The 17,416-nt window shown below is 41.0% G+C and overlaps 1 protein-coding gene across 4 annotated transcripts in view; it reads right to left on the bottom strand.

The window, feature by feature from the left end:
* The window catches only part of CCDC149 (coiled-coil domain containing 149), a 50,651-nt gene extending 36,542 nt beyond the window's left edge, over positions 1 to 14,109 (bottom strand). For 2 of the 4 annotated variants that reach the window (XM_074541819.1, XM_074541817.1), the window contains exons 1-3: positions 13,740 to 14,109; positions 5,462 to 5,623; positions 4,892 to 4,930 (exon numbers count right to left, since the gene is read on the bottom strand). In XM_074541819.1, coding sequence (XP_074397920.1) covers positions 4,892 to 4,930; positions 5,462 to 5,623; positions 13,740 to 13,787 — 249 coding nt within the window. In that variant the 5' untranslated portion in view covers positions 13,788 to 14,109. The remainder of the gene's footprint in view (positions 1 to 4,891; positions 4,931 to 5,461; positions 5,624 to 13,739) is intronic. The other 2 variants (XM_074541821.1, XM_074541820.1) reach the window with 1 other exon arrangement.
* Between the last annotated feature and the right edge of the window lie 3,307 nt (positions 14,110 to 17,416).

Below are 17,416 nucleotides of genomic sequence, written 5' to 3' on the forward strand. Positions count from 1 at the left end.
TAATCCCTGAAGTTTGTTTCAGAAGTGAATTGTGACAGCCAAGTACATTGAGCTAGAAGCTGAAAGTGAAATGGAGCAAAATGGGTCCATTTGTGGTATGTCACAGCATAATCCTGTCTGGAACCTGTGCTCTTTCTGATGTTATGCCTGCCCAAAAAAGTCATGCCAACGGACATATTCATTAGCAGGAGACAAGCTGTCTGGCCAACATCTCAGTGAGTGGGTACCATGCTGCTGTGATACCAAGGGCCCTTGAAGCAGCCAGAATGTTGGTTTGAATGAACCACCTTGGGATATCCATGGATAATTGTAACAGCATTAAGAGCTGTGACCTTCAGGTTCTCTGGTGGGCCTTTTTGGCTGGTAGGAAGATTAACCATCAAGCTGTGTTCTGTACTAGAAATACATCACCCTTACATTATGGGACTCAGTATTAGGAGCCTCAAATATGGTTCTATGACCATGGGATCCTCTCTAAGGTTCAGCAGCTGCTTGGGAGACACAGGATCCATTTGACTACATGAGGCAAAAGTACCTTTGCCAGTAGGCTTGAGAGCTTTACTCTTGAAATTATGTGGGAGGGAATAAGGAAGCTTAGGATAGGGTGGGCAAGGCAAGAGACTGGGATAATGGGATGAGAAAGGACTTAGCAACTCACAAAGCAACTGAGCTAAAGTGCAATTCCTTTGACCACAGGCATGTACAGAAGGAGACTACCATAGAACAAACCTGTAGGCAAGCTCTAAGACTGTACCACAGAACTAGCACACTCTGATGCCCCTCCAAGATCTCTAACACATGCAGCAGAGGGAATAAAGGAGTTCGAACACTGTGTGCAGTTACAGGGTTACAGACTCTGGGATCATGCAGAATCAGTGGGATAGCTCACACAACTGGAGTGCAGTAATGAAGGGATACAGGCTCCTTAGAAAGGACAGCAAGAAGGTGAGGAAGGGTCTTGCCCCCTCACCCTTTTTTCTGTGAGAGCGCTCAAACACTGGAACAGGTTGCCCAGAGAGGCTGTGGAGTCACAGAGAATCAAAACCATACTGAAATGGGCAACCTGCTCTAGGTGGTTGTGTTTGAGCAAGAAGATTGGACTGGTTGACCTCAACAGCTGTCTTCCCACTTTAACTCTTCTGTGGTCTCGCGGCGTTCAGTTCCATTAAATTTGATTCCTTATATACTTAAAAAATTTGATTCCTGATACACTTAAAATATACACTAAGACCTCCCCAGTGGCATATGCATTGCAACTTTACTCGTGACACACAACCCCAGTGCAAACCCGCTATATCCAACTGAGTGATCTCACTGAGACCAAATTAAAGAAAAGCATATTTAGGACTGTGACCCCACACAGTTGTTTTCCTAACCATGCATTTTACTTTATCTTTGTTTATTCAAAGGATCTCATTTGTATTAAAAGAACTTCCATTTCATATAGAAGGTTGAAGGATTCACTGATTTGTTATTTTAATGCAAAGCTTCTCCCAAACTGAAGCTATACTGAAAATTTCAGCAATGTAGTTGAAAATAACAAGCAGTATATATTAAGCTAGAAATCCAATCTACGTTTTTTTTCTTTAAGTTGTAAAAAGAGTGCAGCAAGACTGGCCAACAGATACCTAGTAAATTTCCATTAAAATGTCCTGTATCACAGATAATGCATATAAATACATACCACTGCAGAACTGCAGAATGGTAGAATTTCTATTTATATAGGATGCTCAGCAGATGCTATGTATACAGAGAAATATTTTAACATGTCTTTCAAAACGGGGAGTGTTTACCATTGTGCTGGCTTCAGCTGGAGTAGACTTAATTTTCTTCACAGTGGCTGATGTGGGGCTATGCTTTAGATTTGAGCTGAACATGGGGCTGATAATATGGAGATGCTTTTGTTCTTGGTGAGCAGGATTTACACAGAGCCAAGGCCTTTTCTGCTTTTTGTACTGCCGTGCTGGCAAGGAAGCGGAGGGTGCATGGGAGGCTGGGAGGAGACACAGCCAGGACAGGTGACCCAAACTGACCAAAGGGACCATGGCCAGACCATGTGACATCATGCTCAGCGTATAAAGTGGGGGGAAGAAAGAGGAAAGGGGGCTGGAGGGGGGTGTTTGGAGTGATGGCATTTGTCTTCCCAAGTATTCATTATGCTTGAAAGGGCCCTGCTCTCCCAGGGATGGGTGAACACCATGCCTGCCCATGGAAGTCATGAAAGAATTCCTTGTTTTGTTTTGCTTTGCTTGTGTTAGCAGCTTTTAGCTTTTCCTATAAAACTGTCTTTATCTTGACCCACAAGTTCTGTAGCTTTTACCCTTCTGAGCCTCTTTTTGATCACCCTGGTGAGGCAGTGAGTGAGGGGCTGCATGGGCCTTGGCTGCTGGCTGGGATTAAACCATTACAAACATGTCTAAACTAATTTTAACATAAAACACACTCTTCCTAATTAGTACTGTCCTGAAACATTTCACCCCTCTGTTACTTATCCAAAAATTACTCTACACCTGACACCATAAGACATTATAAAACTACCTTCAACCACATAGGCATGAGGGGTCAGGAAAATACTGACAGCTCTCAAGCTGTGAACAACTAATGGTGAAACATCTACAGTAGAAATAGAGATTTCCCTAGCACTGTCTCATTTTCTGCTTCTGCTGGTTGGCAGAATGTGACATACACAGAGCAATCTTTGGATAGAATCATCATAGTATCATACAATTGTTTTGTTTGGAATAGATCCGAGATGCACACACAGCTTTGAGCAGGAAAACACTACAGAGCACTGCATGTTAAGATACCTTTAAATAACAATTTTACAAAACCAGATTTTGAGTTAGCTGCTTGCTGACAGAAAATGCCTGGTTACATGATATTTCCATAAAAACCATGAAAATCCTGTGCTGGAAAACAGGATGAGAAGGCATGGTGGAAAACAAAACATTTTAAACAGTCACTAAACATAATTGATAACAAAGGGGAAAAATGAAGATAAGAAGGAGAAGACAGTAGCAATTCCAACCCACCTATTACATTTAAGGTTCTAGACTGGAATTTCAATAATAAACAGTAATTTCTCAGTTGTGGCAAACCAATGCAACAGATAGCAAACTGTTAAGTATATAGTGTTTTCATCTTATTTCTGACCATGAAAACAGTATGCACTTTTGTGTTGTGTAGAATTCATTGGAGGATCAGGGTCTCCTTTCATAAAGTGACTGAGGTCACAAACTTCTCCCAGCAGGCATCTAGGGTTCCAGGAAAAAAGGGAATGGAAGAAGCACAAGAGCAAGAGAGAACTTCCCTCTTTCTTAGATGAGAAAATGCTAAGAAATGTATGTATGGTGATAATGGAAAAATATTCATAACTTTCTTTTATTATTCTCTGATGCATTTCTCAAAGCAAAACTATTCTCTTCTTCAGAAAGGTTACACTAACTACTCTAGGTTATCCACCTTGTATGCTACAGACACATTTCTCAGGAAAATAAAAACTCCAGAAATACACTAACAGTCTACTACTGCACAACCCAACATATATATTGTGCTGGGGGGAACCTATCAATGACCCCATTTTTTTCTTTCACTGCTACCTAGCATGAATACCTAACTTCCCCAGGAAAAAAAATGACTCCTAGGTAGATTATTAAAGGTTTTTAAGGCACTTACCCTGGTAAGACAAATTGCCAAAACTTAATACAATCACAGCTTCTGAATTTAGACTGAATTTGGCTAGTATTTTAGAAACAAGCGTCAGTTTTATTTGTTTTGAAAGATGAAAGATTAATCAGAAGAGCTATGGGACAGCAAATCTCCCTTCCTACTTATCTTTCTGTAATGATCCATACACTGCTTTGGTTTTTTCCTTTCAACTGGATATTTCTCAGCAACACTCAGAATGCACAAACTTGTATCTGGTCATAAAGTTTTATTAGAATTCTGTTGAAATAACAGAATTGCAAATAAATTATGCTAAATAATGAGGAAGTTAAATGATTCTACACTGAGCCACTGACTTCTTGGCAGCTATTTGTTTAAGTGCCTGAAGGAGTAATTGTATTGCCTCTGGAAGTTTAGTTTAAAGCAACCAGAACCCTAAGCCGTAAAATTTTAAGCAAATAGCAAGAACTACATGCAAACTCTCAGGGAAAGGGTTATGAGTAAAACTTCTGATCCATTAAAGAATGCAATAACCATGTTTAAAACATAGTTAAAAGACTTCCAAAACTAGCAATTACAGCAACAATTTTGTTCTTTTAGGTTGTCCTCATCTCCCTGCTCCAGACACTGAGTTTTGGGTGCAATTTTTCTCTAAAAATTAAGATAATTTTAAGATGTGACAACCAACATTCTGCAACAGGGACACACTATGTAGATATCCAGAAACAAAAATGCATGTGAGCAAGCAAAAAGTTTTTCAGGGGAATCATAAAATGCAATTATCATTGTTTTACCACTTTAACTCATAGAGCCAAGTGGCCTGGGAGAATACCTAATGGAAAACAGCCCTCACAACAATAAATTAACAATTATGGAAAGCAGACAATGCATTTTCAGCTTACTTTTAAGTATGAGAAGTCCAGTCACAAATCCATTTTAGGACTCAATATGGAGGAATAAACAGAAAGGAGAACAACCTCAAGTCTCTGTACACTGACCAGTTTCAGTCTCAGGTGAACACAAAAGCAATAGCCATATATTCTATAGTTCAGGTATTTCACAGTGAAATGTGTAGACAAAAGCAGAATTTCACAATTTAAAGACTGAGCTTTTTAATATTAAGAAATGCTTGCTTTTTAACCAGATCTCTGAATTAATATCTTTACTCTTTTGCAAATATATTTTTGTAGCAGATAAATAACATCAGTTGAAAATAAATTCCTACCTGTTTCCTCTTTTCAGGTGGAAGTGATGGATCCCCATCCTATAAATAAACAGATATATTTTATTGCCAGGTTATTTCTGAAATCAGAAACTATATTAATTCTGCAAATCTAATTGTAGAACATGTATTTTAACTAAAATGTTATAAATTTTTTTAAATACTGCTGATTAATACCAGCAATACTAACTTTAGCATAAAAACATTTCTAAAGCTGAAGATTTGTTTACATTTCTAGAACAGCAGTTCATTGCAAATTTGTGTCACATTAATTTTCATACTGGTACATTAAGTTGCTGTGGAATAATATTACCACAGTCAATTTTTAAATGGAATTATCACTGAAACGAATTTCCTCAGAGCATGCACTGCGTTTCTCTGTCCTATATAACAAGCACTGCCTCATCACTGCAGAACAAATGAGTAATAATATGATCAGGGCTGTACAACTGCAGGACTACTGCAAACAAGTACCTAAACATTTTTACAGCAGCCATTATGGACTTCTTTCCAATTTTTTTTGAGGTTCACCTTTGTCCCCCAGTTATACAGTCCTCATAAAGAACAACCTACAATCAGCTCCCGATACTTCTTTTTCAGGGACTGGTGTCGCTCCCGCAGCTGGTTGGCCATCAGTTTGTACTGGTCTCTTTCTTGCTGACAGGTGTCCAGCTCTTTGGAAAGGATGAGCAATGCCTCCTTCTTACTTTCAAGTTTCCTTTTGCACACCAGGTACTGCAGAAGAGAAAAAAACCACATGTAACAAGCCATTTCTACCCAAGCCAGTACTGAATACAAGAGGCTCAGGTTCTTCTGTGAAAAGCTGGAAGATTGCACAAGATCAAAGTCTGCCACAAGGTGTCTTGACTTATAAAGGACAATCATGGGGAAGGTATCTCAGATAGAAAGCTTGAAATCCATCTGTAAGGCTACATGTTCACCTGACCACTAGAAATATTTATCAGTTTGAATTTCTCATTCTTTTACTTATGTGCAATAGCAAGAGGAAATTGCAATTTGCCCAGCAGCCCTAACAAGGCTGCTAGAAGGAAGAAGCATTTGCAAAATCCCTTTTCTACCTGTGTTCACAGTATCCAGCCTCCAGGCAGCAACCACTCAATCCTGCTTCACTTCCCACTGCTGTTCTTCTCCCCACTGCCAGCCTCCCAGCTGGACACTGAAATGGAGCTATGTTATAGCAGAAGGGGCTGCAGGAATGAGAACCAAAACTTGCCTTGACTATGAAACAATTACAGCGTGATGCCCTAACACTACACATAAAAGAAATTTAATTATGCTGTGATACTACAGGCACATGCTCATTTGAGGCAAAAAAAAATGGGAAATAATGCAGGAATGCAAGAACACCTGAAAGGGGAGGGAAGGCAGAGATGAGACTTCCCCTGCGGCCATCACTTATCATGTGAAGGGGTCATGTACTAAGCAAAGCAGAATATACAAATTTTAGCTGTTCTGCATTAGTCTGATCTTCCTCATTGCCTTTCCCCATTGAAAGGAAGAGTAACATGTATGTCATCCTCAATGTTACCTGTCAGAACTTTCAGGTAACTTTTTTCACTTAACATGATGTTTGATCAGCAGATTCTTATTACCCATCACTTGTCACTGTCCATGCCAAAGTGTCTATTTCCATTTCTGATGATTCTGACATATGACCTGGCTCTACTTTCTGAATGTGGTCTGCAAGAGACCAAATACCATAGCAGTCATGAAAACAATTTACAGATTCATTATATCCTCTGACAAGAATACTTTGTCATTATGGGCTCTTGCACAAAGCAACAACATCAGCACTTCCATACTGTTCAAGTCAGTGCTGCTGTTTGGGACAAAAATCATTCTTTGTATGTATTGTATGTATTCCTTGCTTGGAATTAACTTTGTTAACCTCAATTTCACGTCAATGAGAAAGGAAAAAGTGAGTTTGGTATACTAGTACAGACAACCTTTTCCAAAAATGGTAAATGCTTAGTTGCAAAAAAGTGGGAAGGAAATGAGAAAAGCAATTCCAAGAAGGATTTGAACTCTCAAAAAGGACACTTCCACCTTGGATTAATTTTACTTCTGGCAATACTGAAGTTGAAATCCTGCCATAAATTTTCTGGATTATGATGCCTTGGCATCAACAAAGGCAAGTGTACCTATGTACTTATGTCCTTACTGATACCTTACACAAATGTCAAATCCCCTGATAAAGGACTGAAAGGTATGAGAAGCTAAACTTTAATATTGTCAGTAAGTGGTTATAGTAAACTGCTTCGAACTTGATAAAGTAATGCCTTTCCTTATATTTGTGAAATATTTGTCAATCTCTCTTCTTTATTTCCCTTTTCATCCCGTCTAAGTAGTTCTAAAGCAAGCCTTTGCTAAATTGTTTTTAAATATTAACAATCTGATAGAGTAGTTGCAAACAAAAATGAGTAAAAGCAAACCTCACAATCACTTAAAAAAACCCCCAACCCAACAGCCAAATCCCTGAACCAAGTAGCCTGTCCTGTTCCTTTACCAGGAAGAATCCCATGAAGAATGAAACTGGCCCATCCAGCCAACACCTGTGTGGAGTGGAGCAGCCTATACCATGCACACAATGGGAGTGGAAAGCAGCCAAACGTGCCTTACACACCCCCAGTCCTGCAGGTGCCTGCAAGCCCTGCCTCAAGTGCTGCTGCATGAAACCGTGTCTGAGAGTCAGGATGGACCAGAGCATGTGGATTACACTGCAAAACCCAGGGCTCACCCAGCAGGAAATGCAGACCTGGCAGCAAACAAATCTTGCTTGTGCCATGACTCACAGCCCTCTACAAAAGACACACTCGGAGCATACGAGAGGGCTTCACCTTTTACAGCAGCACTGGCAGGGGCTGGGGAATTCTCCATTACCTGTTAGCCTGAGGATAATGAATCATAAACAGATTGTGGGGACAGTAATGTTCAGGGTCTGAATGAAAAGGAATAAAGATGGCCTCCCTGTTTAAAATCTGTTTTAACTAGATGAACTATATACTGACGTATTGGCATCTCTCCTCAATGTACTGTTTGGAATTTACAACAAAAATGACCACATAAAAGATTTTTTTGAAGTAATTTTTGCCTTTTACACATATTGAATTTCTCAAATAAATAGAAAAAAATCAGTTATAACATAATAATTTGCTTCCATGGGCTTATGGTACAAGAAACAATAAAGCCAGAGCATTTCTGTAGAATCTGATTATTCAACAGGGCTATGTTTGCAGTTGCCATTACCATTACTGAAGGAAAACCAAATTTCACAAAGACGGACCTCAAAGAGGTTATTCAATATATTTATTTCTGAATGTTAAAAAACAGTGTAGCAATAATAGCCATAAAATGACCTAACAGCTGTATACCAGAAAGGTTCTAGTCAGGGAAATAACTGAGTCCCATCAGCAGTTTCCCTTATATAGACAAATAAATGCAACAAAATTGGTATGCTGTCAAAAAGAACACAGGAGAGTGACAAGTTGTTTTGGAAAAATGAAAGCAATAAGGCAAATTTTCTCAAAAAGTCTGAAAAAAAGTATTCAGTAGAGGCTTTTGGCATTTACTCATGCAGAGACTTCTTCCCCTGCAACTGAAGGAAAGCCCACATCTCAGGTGTTGTTTATCAGTGAGACAAAGAAGTGAATTCTGTTATGCACCATACTTACTATGAAATATTCTTACTGTATTTTGTTTCTTTTTAATTATTGGTAGAAAATAATCTATGAATTCAAAAAAACAAGTTAAATGAGAACCAGCTGCTATACATTCAATCTAAAAGTTACAATGTACAACTTTTCATATCTGTCTAGTGGCTTTTATCTACCAATGTGCTGTTATCTGCAATAAAGTAAATTATAATTGCTACAAGGAAGAACATAATAATTAAAGGGATATATATGACATCCTACATTACTGTCTGAACTGCTTTACAGCCAGATGACTACTTTAGTGAAATTGAGTAAAAAGAGACTGACATTACAGCAGAGTGTAACTGCTGCAAGGTGACCCTCTACATCGAACACTTACTATTTGTCCATGGCTATTTTTAGTCACAAATCTGGGTAGATCTCATTAATGACGCTGTAGACATGGTCTAATAATCTGATGAAGCTGGGACACGGTCAAGGTTTTAGACTTTCTTTTTTTAAACCAACAAACACATTGAATTGCTATCAGACTTTTAAAAAAAATTTGTACAAATTACTGGCCTATATTTTGGTATTTAATGACAATTAATGTCATGGAAAACATCTAATTTTCTGAGAGTAGAAGCAGAGATACTATCTCCAGCCTATGCTTTGGAATCACTGTGGATCATATTCTGTCTTCTCTTGACACTTGAGGGCCTTGGGTCCTCAAGGCTACAACATTACATTGGGCCTTGAAACCTACAATCTACCATGCTCTCTGAGAAAGTCTACTCACCATCTTTAACAAGAGATCCAACTGCTACCAAACTGCCCTAAGTTTTATCAAATTTCTCCTGACTGTAGTCTTGGAGAAAATTCTGTTGTAGAAACCAAAGGGTCCCAAAATGCACTGCAATTTCACTGTTTGGGATGTTTGTTGACTGTGTTTCTGTATGTTGCTCCCCTTGACTTCAGATTAAACTGTTAACTTATCTGAAAGAGACAAGCACTCAGACCTAGAGAAATTACTGGCCATTTGATTGCCATTCACTTCCTGATGCGATTTATCTCTGATAAAACCTGAAATAATGCAGTGACCTTGGTTCTATCCCATCGTATCAACTCTGCTTTTCCTGCTGCCCAGCTCTAGCTTGCCTGGCTGCCTCCCGGCTGCTGAAACACAAAGCAGGCTGGTATCATTCCCTGATGGCACAAGTGATACAAGCAGCTCCTCAGAACACCACGTCTTGTCTTGATGGCAATGCTACCCCACATCATCTTCACCAGCCATTCAGGAATACCACAATTTAGCAGTTAACACTACTGTGTGATGTGGCCCAGCCCTCAGAAGTTTTGTATGCTGTGCATCAAACATTATCAATTTCTCTGTTAGTTTCACAACATCCCTGCAGGTCTCTTAGTCCAACCTGAAACATGGAGACATGAAAAGCAAACACTTGTTTTGTTGCCCAAAAGTCCAGCATGCAGGTCTTCACAGCACCCTCCTACAGCTCCAGAGAATTTTGGAGCACAGTAAATCACAATGCCAGCTCTTTTAGTATTTTCATTTCATTTTCCAAATGTCAAAGGCATTACAATGCCAACCCAACCAAGCAGAGACCTTAGAGTATCTGCTCCACTTTGTTCTTCCCTACAGCCCCGGTGTTTGTGCACATTAAGTAAAGCTGTTAAACTAGTGGCACCAAAACCTCATAGAGGTTTGGCAAATTACATTTCATGCTTTGTTTGAGAAGGAAACATGACAGAATGTTACAGAGAGAATACAAACATGAAAGTCTCACCAGTTTTCCTTCCTCTTCTCTCTTGCCCACATAAAAAATTGTGGAACTAATGGGAAAGGTGTGCTCTGCCAATTACAAGCAGGCTAGGTATCTGCTCAACAGTTTGGTAAATCCAAAATTACTAGGCAAGGGAGCTCAAGAGAGAAGCATATCAACTCCCTCTGTGCTGCTGAAGACCATACACAGTCAATAACCAAGAAACAGCCTCTTGTGAATGAAAAAATTAAACACAAAGTACATCTCTGCAAACTAGCTGTAGGAGGCACAATCACATATGAGTAGCTGTAAACAGCATACACTAAACATTCTAACGTGTGGGAGGTGACAGTGAAAGAGAAGCACTTTGACATTGGATTTAATTCTGGTGCTGTCTGCTGCCATGGGCAAGGACACCTCCAACTAGTCCAGGTTGCTCAGACTCCCATCCAAACTGGCCTTGAACAACTCCAGGGATGGGGATGAGGAATGGAATGTACTCTTGGGATAGTAACTTGATATTTATGAAGATCTGGTTTATGGAGGACTTGGGCCACCAGCAAGAAAGTTCCTGCTACAGCTCAATCTCTTGCATCAAACCAGCAGTTATTGATCAAGTCTTCACCCTACAGCTTTACACCAGCTTTTAAATACTCTAAACGTGGGTCACTGAGTGACATAAATGTTAGATGAAAACCAAGAGCCCAAAAAGAAAAATCCCATGGTAACTCAACAGAGTAATTAATATTTCATATATGTATATATTTTATATATATATATCTCCATACATCCATCACCAATACATGAAATAAGCTAGAGAACAGGTAAAATGTGGATTCTGGCTCCTGAAGTGAGTTCTTCTGCATCCAGTTTGGGAGATTACCAATGGAAAGAATGACTCTTTTATGCTCCTTCAGTGTTTGCTAAGTTGGCTTTGTCCCAGTGTTCCTACCCACGTCATCCTATCCAGTTAGTTTAAAGAATGCTCAAGGTACACGTGGTGCAAAGATTGTTCAGGGTACCAGGTGCACACTAGGCCTGAAATACATGTGGCTGTAAATTAAGTGGAAAAATACATAAATATGGAGGCAAAAGAACAAGCAAGAAGTTTGTGGTGAGCATAATAAAACTAGAGAAATATATGTGAAAAGGAAGAGAGCAAAAGGCACTGAAATGGAACTATAGTCAAAAGGAAAAAGAAGGATAAATACAGAAAAATACTAAAACAGACAAAAAAATTTCTTTTGTAATGAAAAATGAAAAGGCAGCGTACAAAAATAAATGCTGTGTGTACAAGTGTTTGTGCATAAGGACCAAACATGCATCCTTACCACTTTTCTTAACACCTGTAGCACTACAGTTTTAAGAGTTACAGGTGCTTTGACAAGTATTCCAATTATTCCTACCTTTCAAACCTGGAAGATTTGGCTTATGCAAATGAAAATGTATGTGACCACAGGTCTGAATCCATCAGCTTCTGGTCTTTCACACCAAGATTTTTAACCCCATCTTATGTTTTAAATGTCTACCATCTGCAATGGGAGAGTGTTTGTTTAGAGCTATTATGTCTTTTCTTGCCTGTGTTACCTTGTACTTTGTAAGCATTTCAAGATTTTTATGAAATGCACAGGGGGAAAAAATTACCCAGCAAACACTGAAGCTAGGAGGCCTTGAGAAAATCTGTACCACTGGGGAATATGGTAAATTCAAAAACTTATCACAAGTGACTTCAGAAGTCAGAGCCACTTTCTCACAGACCTATTAGGATTTGGAGTTAATGGGTAAAACACATGGAGTGAATTACAACAGCCAAAGAAAGAGGAAGGAAAAAGAAGAAAACCTGTATCTTGACATCACCCAGAACAACAGGCTGTAAGCCTGCTGTGGAAACAGACAGAAAGGAAGGAAAGGTGGAATATAAGTCACTATGCTCTAATTCTTTCTGAAAAAAACAAATTATATGTATTTTTAAGTATCTACAAGAATGCAGCTTAGCACAGTCAATAAAATTTACTACAATCAAGAAGCCCCTAAACTGAAGTAGGTGTTCAATTTTAGGATAGAGTTTTTAGGTTTAACTACATAAAAAGTAAAGAAAGCTCCAAAATAATTCTAAATGACATTTTAAAGCAGGGAACAGCAACATTTCCTCTGAAGACACCTCATGATTTGCCTCCCATCTGAAATCACCCCCACCCCAAATAAAACTCCATTTGATAAATGAGATGTCAGATTCAGCACTGCACAACCAGAATACTACTAAAAGGGCACTTTTCACTTTCTCCTGGATCATTTTGTGTTCTTGGAAGTCCTGTATTCACAGACAGTCTCCATTTCTGGATGTACTGTGCTAGCACAGATCTGGGTCCATACAAACTCCCACTGAAAGCACCAAGAGCAGTGACAGGTTCATCACCCTAAACTCAAATATTTCTCTTTTTGACAGGTCAGGGCTTTAGGCTTACACTCAGTTAACGTAATGGAGGGAAAGCCCTCTTGAAAACAAGGGAATTCATCTGTGTGCATCATACTGTAAGACAGTAGACTCAGTCAAATTTACTCAGGCCAATGCCATTTGCACAGAAGTTTTATCTGCTAGCTGTAAGTACAAAATTACTGGTTTTGCAGTAATGCAATGTAAAAATCGGCATGCCAGCCTGCTTCATGAGTTTGGCTAATAAACAGATTTGTCTTCAATAATACTCCTTTAAATGATACTGACCTCAAGGTGCTTTGAGTTTGCTACCTTACCCTACATACGTTATGTGTACCTATAAAAGCTGTGGATGTTTTAATGGGGGTGCAGTGTAACTTTTCATGTAACTGGAAAATCCTCCACCTGTTGAGACTCATGGACATGGTGCTATTATATTATTTTCTCCCAGAGTATAAATGTCACCATGGGTCTCACAACCCTTTCATACGTGATTGAAGTGAAGTAAGCACACAAGGCACAGGGGCATCCCGGTCACCCAGGCCGGTGCCGCAACTGGGCTGGGCTGCGCTGCTCCTCCGGGCCCGAGGCCTCAGCCGCCCCCGCAGCTCAGGGAATCCTCGGCGCTTCCAAAGCAGACACGGCCACAGCAGCAGCGCCCTGAAGCCGCTCTCCGCAGCCCCAGCACGTTAACACACGGAGCGGCTCACAGGCCCTTCCTGCGGCGCTCCGCAGCAGCGCCGGGCCGCGGCGGCAGCCCGAGCAGGGCAGGGCCGGCACCAGACGTGGCCACAGGGCGCAGCCGTGCCCGGCACAGCTCGGCGTCCCCCGCCCGCTGCCGCAGCCGCCCAAGGGCCGGGTCCCCTGCCGGCGGCTGTGCCCCTGGCCCCAGCACTTCCTCGAGGCGCGGGGAGCAGCCGGGCCCGCCCGCCGCTCCTCCTCGCTGCCCGGCGCCCCGGCCCGCGGCCCCCCCGCCGCCTCACCTCGCTCAGCAGCCCCTGCCAGTCGGTCTCGCTGCGGTGGGAGCCCATGGCTCCGGCGGGCCGCGGCGCCGGCGAGCGGCTCCTCCCGGCCCGGCCTTCGCCGAGCAAGCCGCGGGAGAGGCGGGGACTGCGGCCACCTCTGCCGGCCCGCCCTGCCCCCCGAGCGCCGCCGGGACCGCACGGCCGAGCTGCCGGCGGGGCCGGGCCGCGGGGCAGAGCGGCGGGGCCCGGGCGGCACCTGCCGAGGGCTCTGCGGGAGCGTCTGGGGTGCTGTCCCACAGAAGGGTCCTCCTCGCCTTACGTGCGCCTCCTGCATGACAGCTCGGCACTGCTGCCATCCCAGGCCCTGGACAGCCAGCCTTCTGTGAGAACTGGTCCATGAGGGAAGCGGCAGCAGGGAGGTTTTAGTATTACATGTGTGTAACAGAATTATGTAAGCACCTGTGTTGGGTGTGTATTGTAAACCACAGCGGGAGGACAAGGCAACCACTTTTTCAAAACATGATAGTAGAACACTGCCCACTTTGAGCACAGATCTCTGCTGCTGCTCAGTTCACGGAGGTGTAGATAACCTCATGACCCAGGACTTGATCTGGCTCCTTTATTTCCCGGTTAGCACAGACGCTCCTCCATCGCCGGAACCCAAGCACGGCGCGCACACAGCGCTGCTGGGAGATGCAAAGCTGTGTTTCATGTCGGGTACAAACTGGTGGCGTGTGTATTTGTGAATGCGAAGTGTGTGGGCCCCAACAATGGGAGAGCTGTGAATTCTAATAATAACTGAGGAAAATAAAGCATGGAAAAAGGCCTTTGAACCTATCTTTTGTTTGCAATTAACCCTAGTTGATTTAGGAGCGCTGGAATTAAGGTGTTAAAGATGTTGCTTTTTGCTTGCATTTAATCCATAAAAAGCTCTGCAATAATAACCTTTTGAAGTATAATTTTAGAATATTACTTGTATCCTTGAAACTATAGCTTTGGAATATATATATAAAGGAAATGTGCTTATCTCACACCTTATTGAAGCAGTGAAAAACAGCTTGAGAAAGGAAGATGAACATCACCTTAAGGATTTATGATTTTGACCAAAGGGAAGCTGGACATCACTGTTATGAGATTTATAGTCTCTGCAATTAAAAGGTGGACACACATCTGGGGAGCTGGACCCCACCAGATGGGATTCGTCTTTCTTCTTTTGGAAACTGGACCGCCACCATCTGGGGATACTCCTTTGAGATACATCCTGAGAAATTAAAATCACAACAATGTATGGAATTGTGATGTAATAATTTGGAATAAAAATTGCTGATGAGTAAAAGATTGGAAATAGAAACTGCTGAAAAAAACTGATGAGTACCCCTATAAATACCTGTAACCATCAATTATCAGTGTGCAGTTGGAGGGAAAACTTCCCCCACTGTACCCAGCACTGTATTGCTCATACTTTACCATATTAAATAATAAATTGATTGCTGCTTGAATATGGGCCTAGTCAAGCTACTTATTTATAACACTGCTCACCCTTCCTGGTGCCTCTGCTCCAGCCGTGCCCTCCGCAGCTCCCACGGGTACAACATCCCCACAAACCATATCAGGTGCAATCATTATCGTGCTCCTAACACAGCAAGCATTCCCAGGACTTACATTTTCCAGGCACAGTCCAAGTGTAATTGCATGGAGAATTCGAGCAGTTTAACCCACAAGTACTCTTTGTTTTAAATAACACCACAAACAGCACAAGACAACATGATAAAATATGGATGCCTTGTTCCTTACCACAATTTACCCATTGTTAAGATTTGTTTGTGGTTTGGTGTCTAGGCACAATGTCCTTCTGTTCTCTAAAATGGCTTGGAGAGACCCATTGGACAACTTCTCATCCCTTTGAGCATGTGATGGCTTGGCCTTGCCACTGAGAACGTTTCTGTTCCAGGTGCTTAATTAATGGCTTATATAGAAAGAAACATAGGCCATATTGAAATCCAACAGGAAATATCTTTGAATGGAAGACTATAAATTTTAATAAATGCCTGTGGTTATCTATTGTCATTATATTGCAAGGGTTCCATATTGCCAGAGTTTTGTACCTCCTTGATGTTTCTCACAGGCAGCTCCTCTAAGCACTGCCACATCCTTGTCCTCACAGCAGCCACTGACTCCAGTTCCCCTCAGCCAACCAACCCACTCTTTTATAACACTATGCTTACTGGCTACAGCTGTGGCTTGGTAAAGTCAGGCCTGCTCCTAGTCCTTAATAATTGGCTCAGCTGCAACTCTTTAGGGGCTAAGATTACTTTCTATACTACCTTTATTTACTTATGTTCTATCCCCCTACAGTTATCTCCATATTAAAAAGGAAAAAAAAGTCCAGGAGAGCAGCTTGCTTTAATATGGAACCTTTGCCAAGTCCATACATTTCACCTGCAAATTATTAACATAGATATTTTTTCCAAATTATGAACCATTTTCTCCTATATTAGCTGCTCCTCATCTGTAGGCATTCTGTAACTTTAATGCTGTAGAGGGTACATTGGTCTTTGCTGTTTGTCTATATTTTTCTGTGGTTTACGTTGTCATGTGTGTGATATATTCCAATCCTGCATCTCCTTGCAGGCTTCTCAGCAAACTGTTTCTGAAAACAGCCCCTTATTTGCACAGGCAAATAGCAAATAATGAAAATTAAATTAAGAAGAACTATAATTTAAACCACTGCTTAAAAGAATTGTTAATTAATTATATTAGAAACTCAAATATTTTCTTAGTGTTGTTAATAGTTAAAGTTATACAACTGCTAGTGCAGATGGACAAAATAGAATATTTTTCCCAGTTCTGCTTCTTATTTACAGAATTTCTCTCCTTTGTTTTCTTGGTTGTGTAGCATGGTGGACTCAGAATAGTCTTGCAGAAAGAGCACTGCTTTAAGAATGATAACCCCTTCAAAAGTCCTCATTTTTGAGGGACGTCACTCATTTTAATCCCAAATATGCTCACACTCCTCACAAACGCAAGGTTTTAATTTTATTGATGACAAATATTCAAATGACAAGTAAATATTCAAGAAAGGTTATTAAAACAAAAGGAACTCTCAGTGTTTTCAGCTCTTATGATTTTATCAAAAGGCTGATGAGAGCTGGTGTTTTTCAGAATGCCCAAGCTCTTGTATGAGAATAACCGCTTTCTTTTGAAGTAAAAGTAAGATTCAAGGGAATAAATTAAAAATAAGCTGAAATGTGCCTTGAGTACATTTGATAGGATCAGAAAGAAAATAAAAGGACCCAAATATGTATTTTTTTAGTAGTCCATTTCAGTTCTTGATATCAAGACTTTTGTCAGTTTCTTTTACTTTTCTTTCCTCTGTGCCTTACTTACCCATGGTTAGTGCAAAACCCCAGTATAAGTCTCAGTTGGAAGCAGGCTATTTCTGCAGCCTCTAGGCAGGAACAGATTGAGCTAGCAGTCCTGTCGTAACTCAGGCAACCAAGTTAGGAAGATGACAGAAAAGAAATACTATCACCCTAGTTTATAAACAGGAAACTGAAGAGAGTAGTGATTGCTTTGCCCAAGAAAACTGAAGTTTCAAACAAAACCAGTAAGCAAAATTGCAGGGTACTAGTTTGCTGTTTTAATTGCAAAACTAATGGGGTGTCTTGTTTCTTTTCCTGCCTGCTGCAGTAACT

This window comes from Zonotrichia albicollis, chromosome 5, assembly GCF_047830755.1.
Source record: "Zonotrichia albicollis isolate bZonAlb1 chromosome 5, bZonAlb1.hap1, whole genome shotgun sequence".
NCBI lineage: Eukaryota > Metazoa > Chordata > Aves > Passeriformes > Passerellidae > Zonotrichia > Zonotrichia albicollis.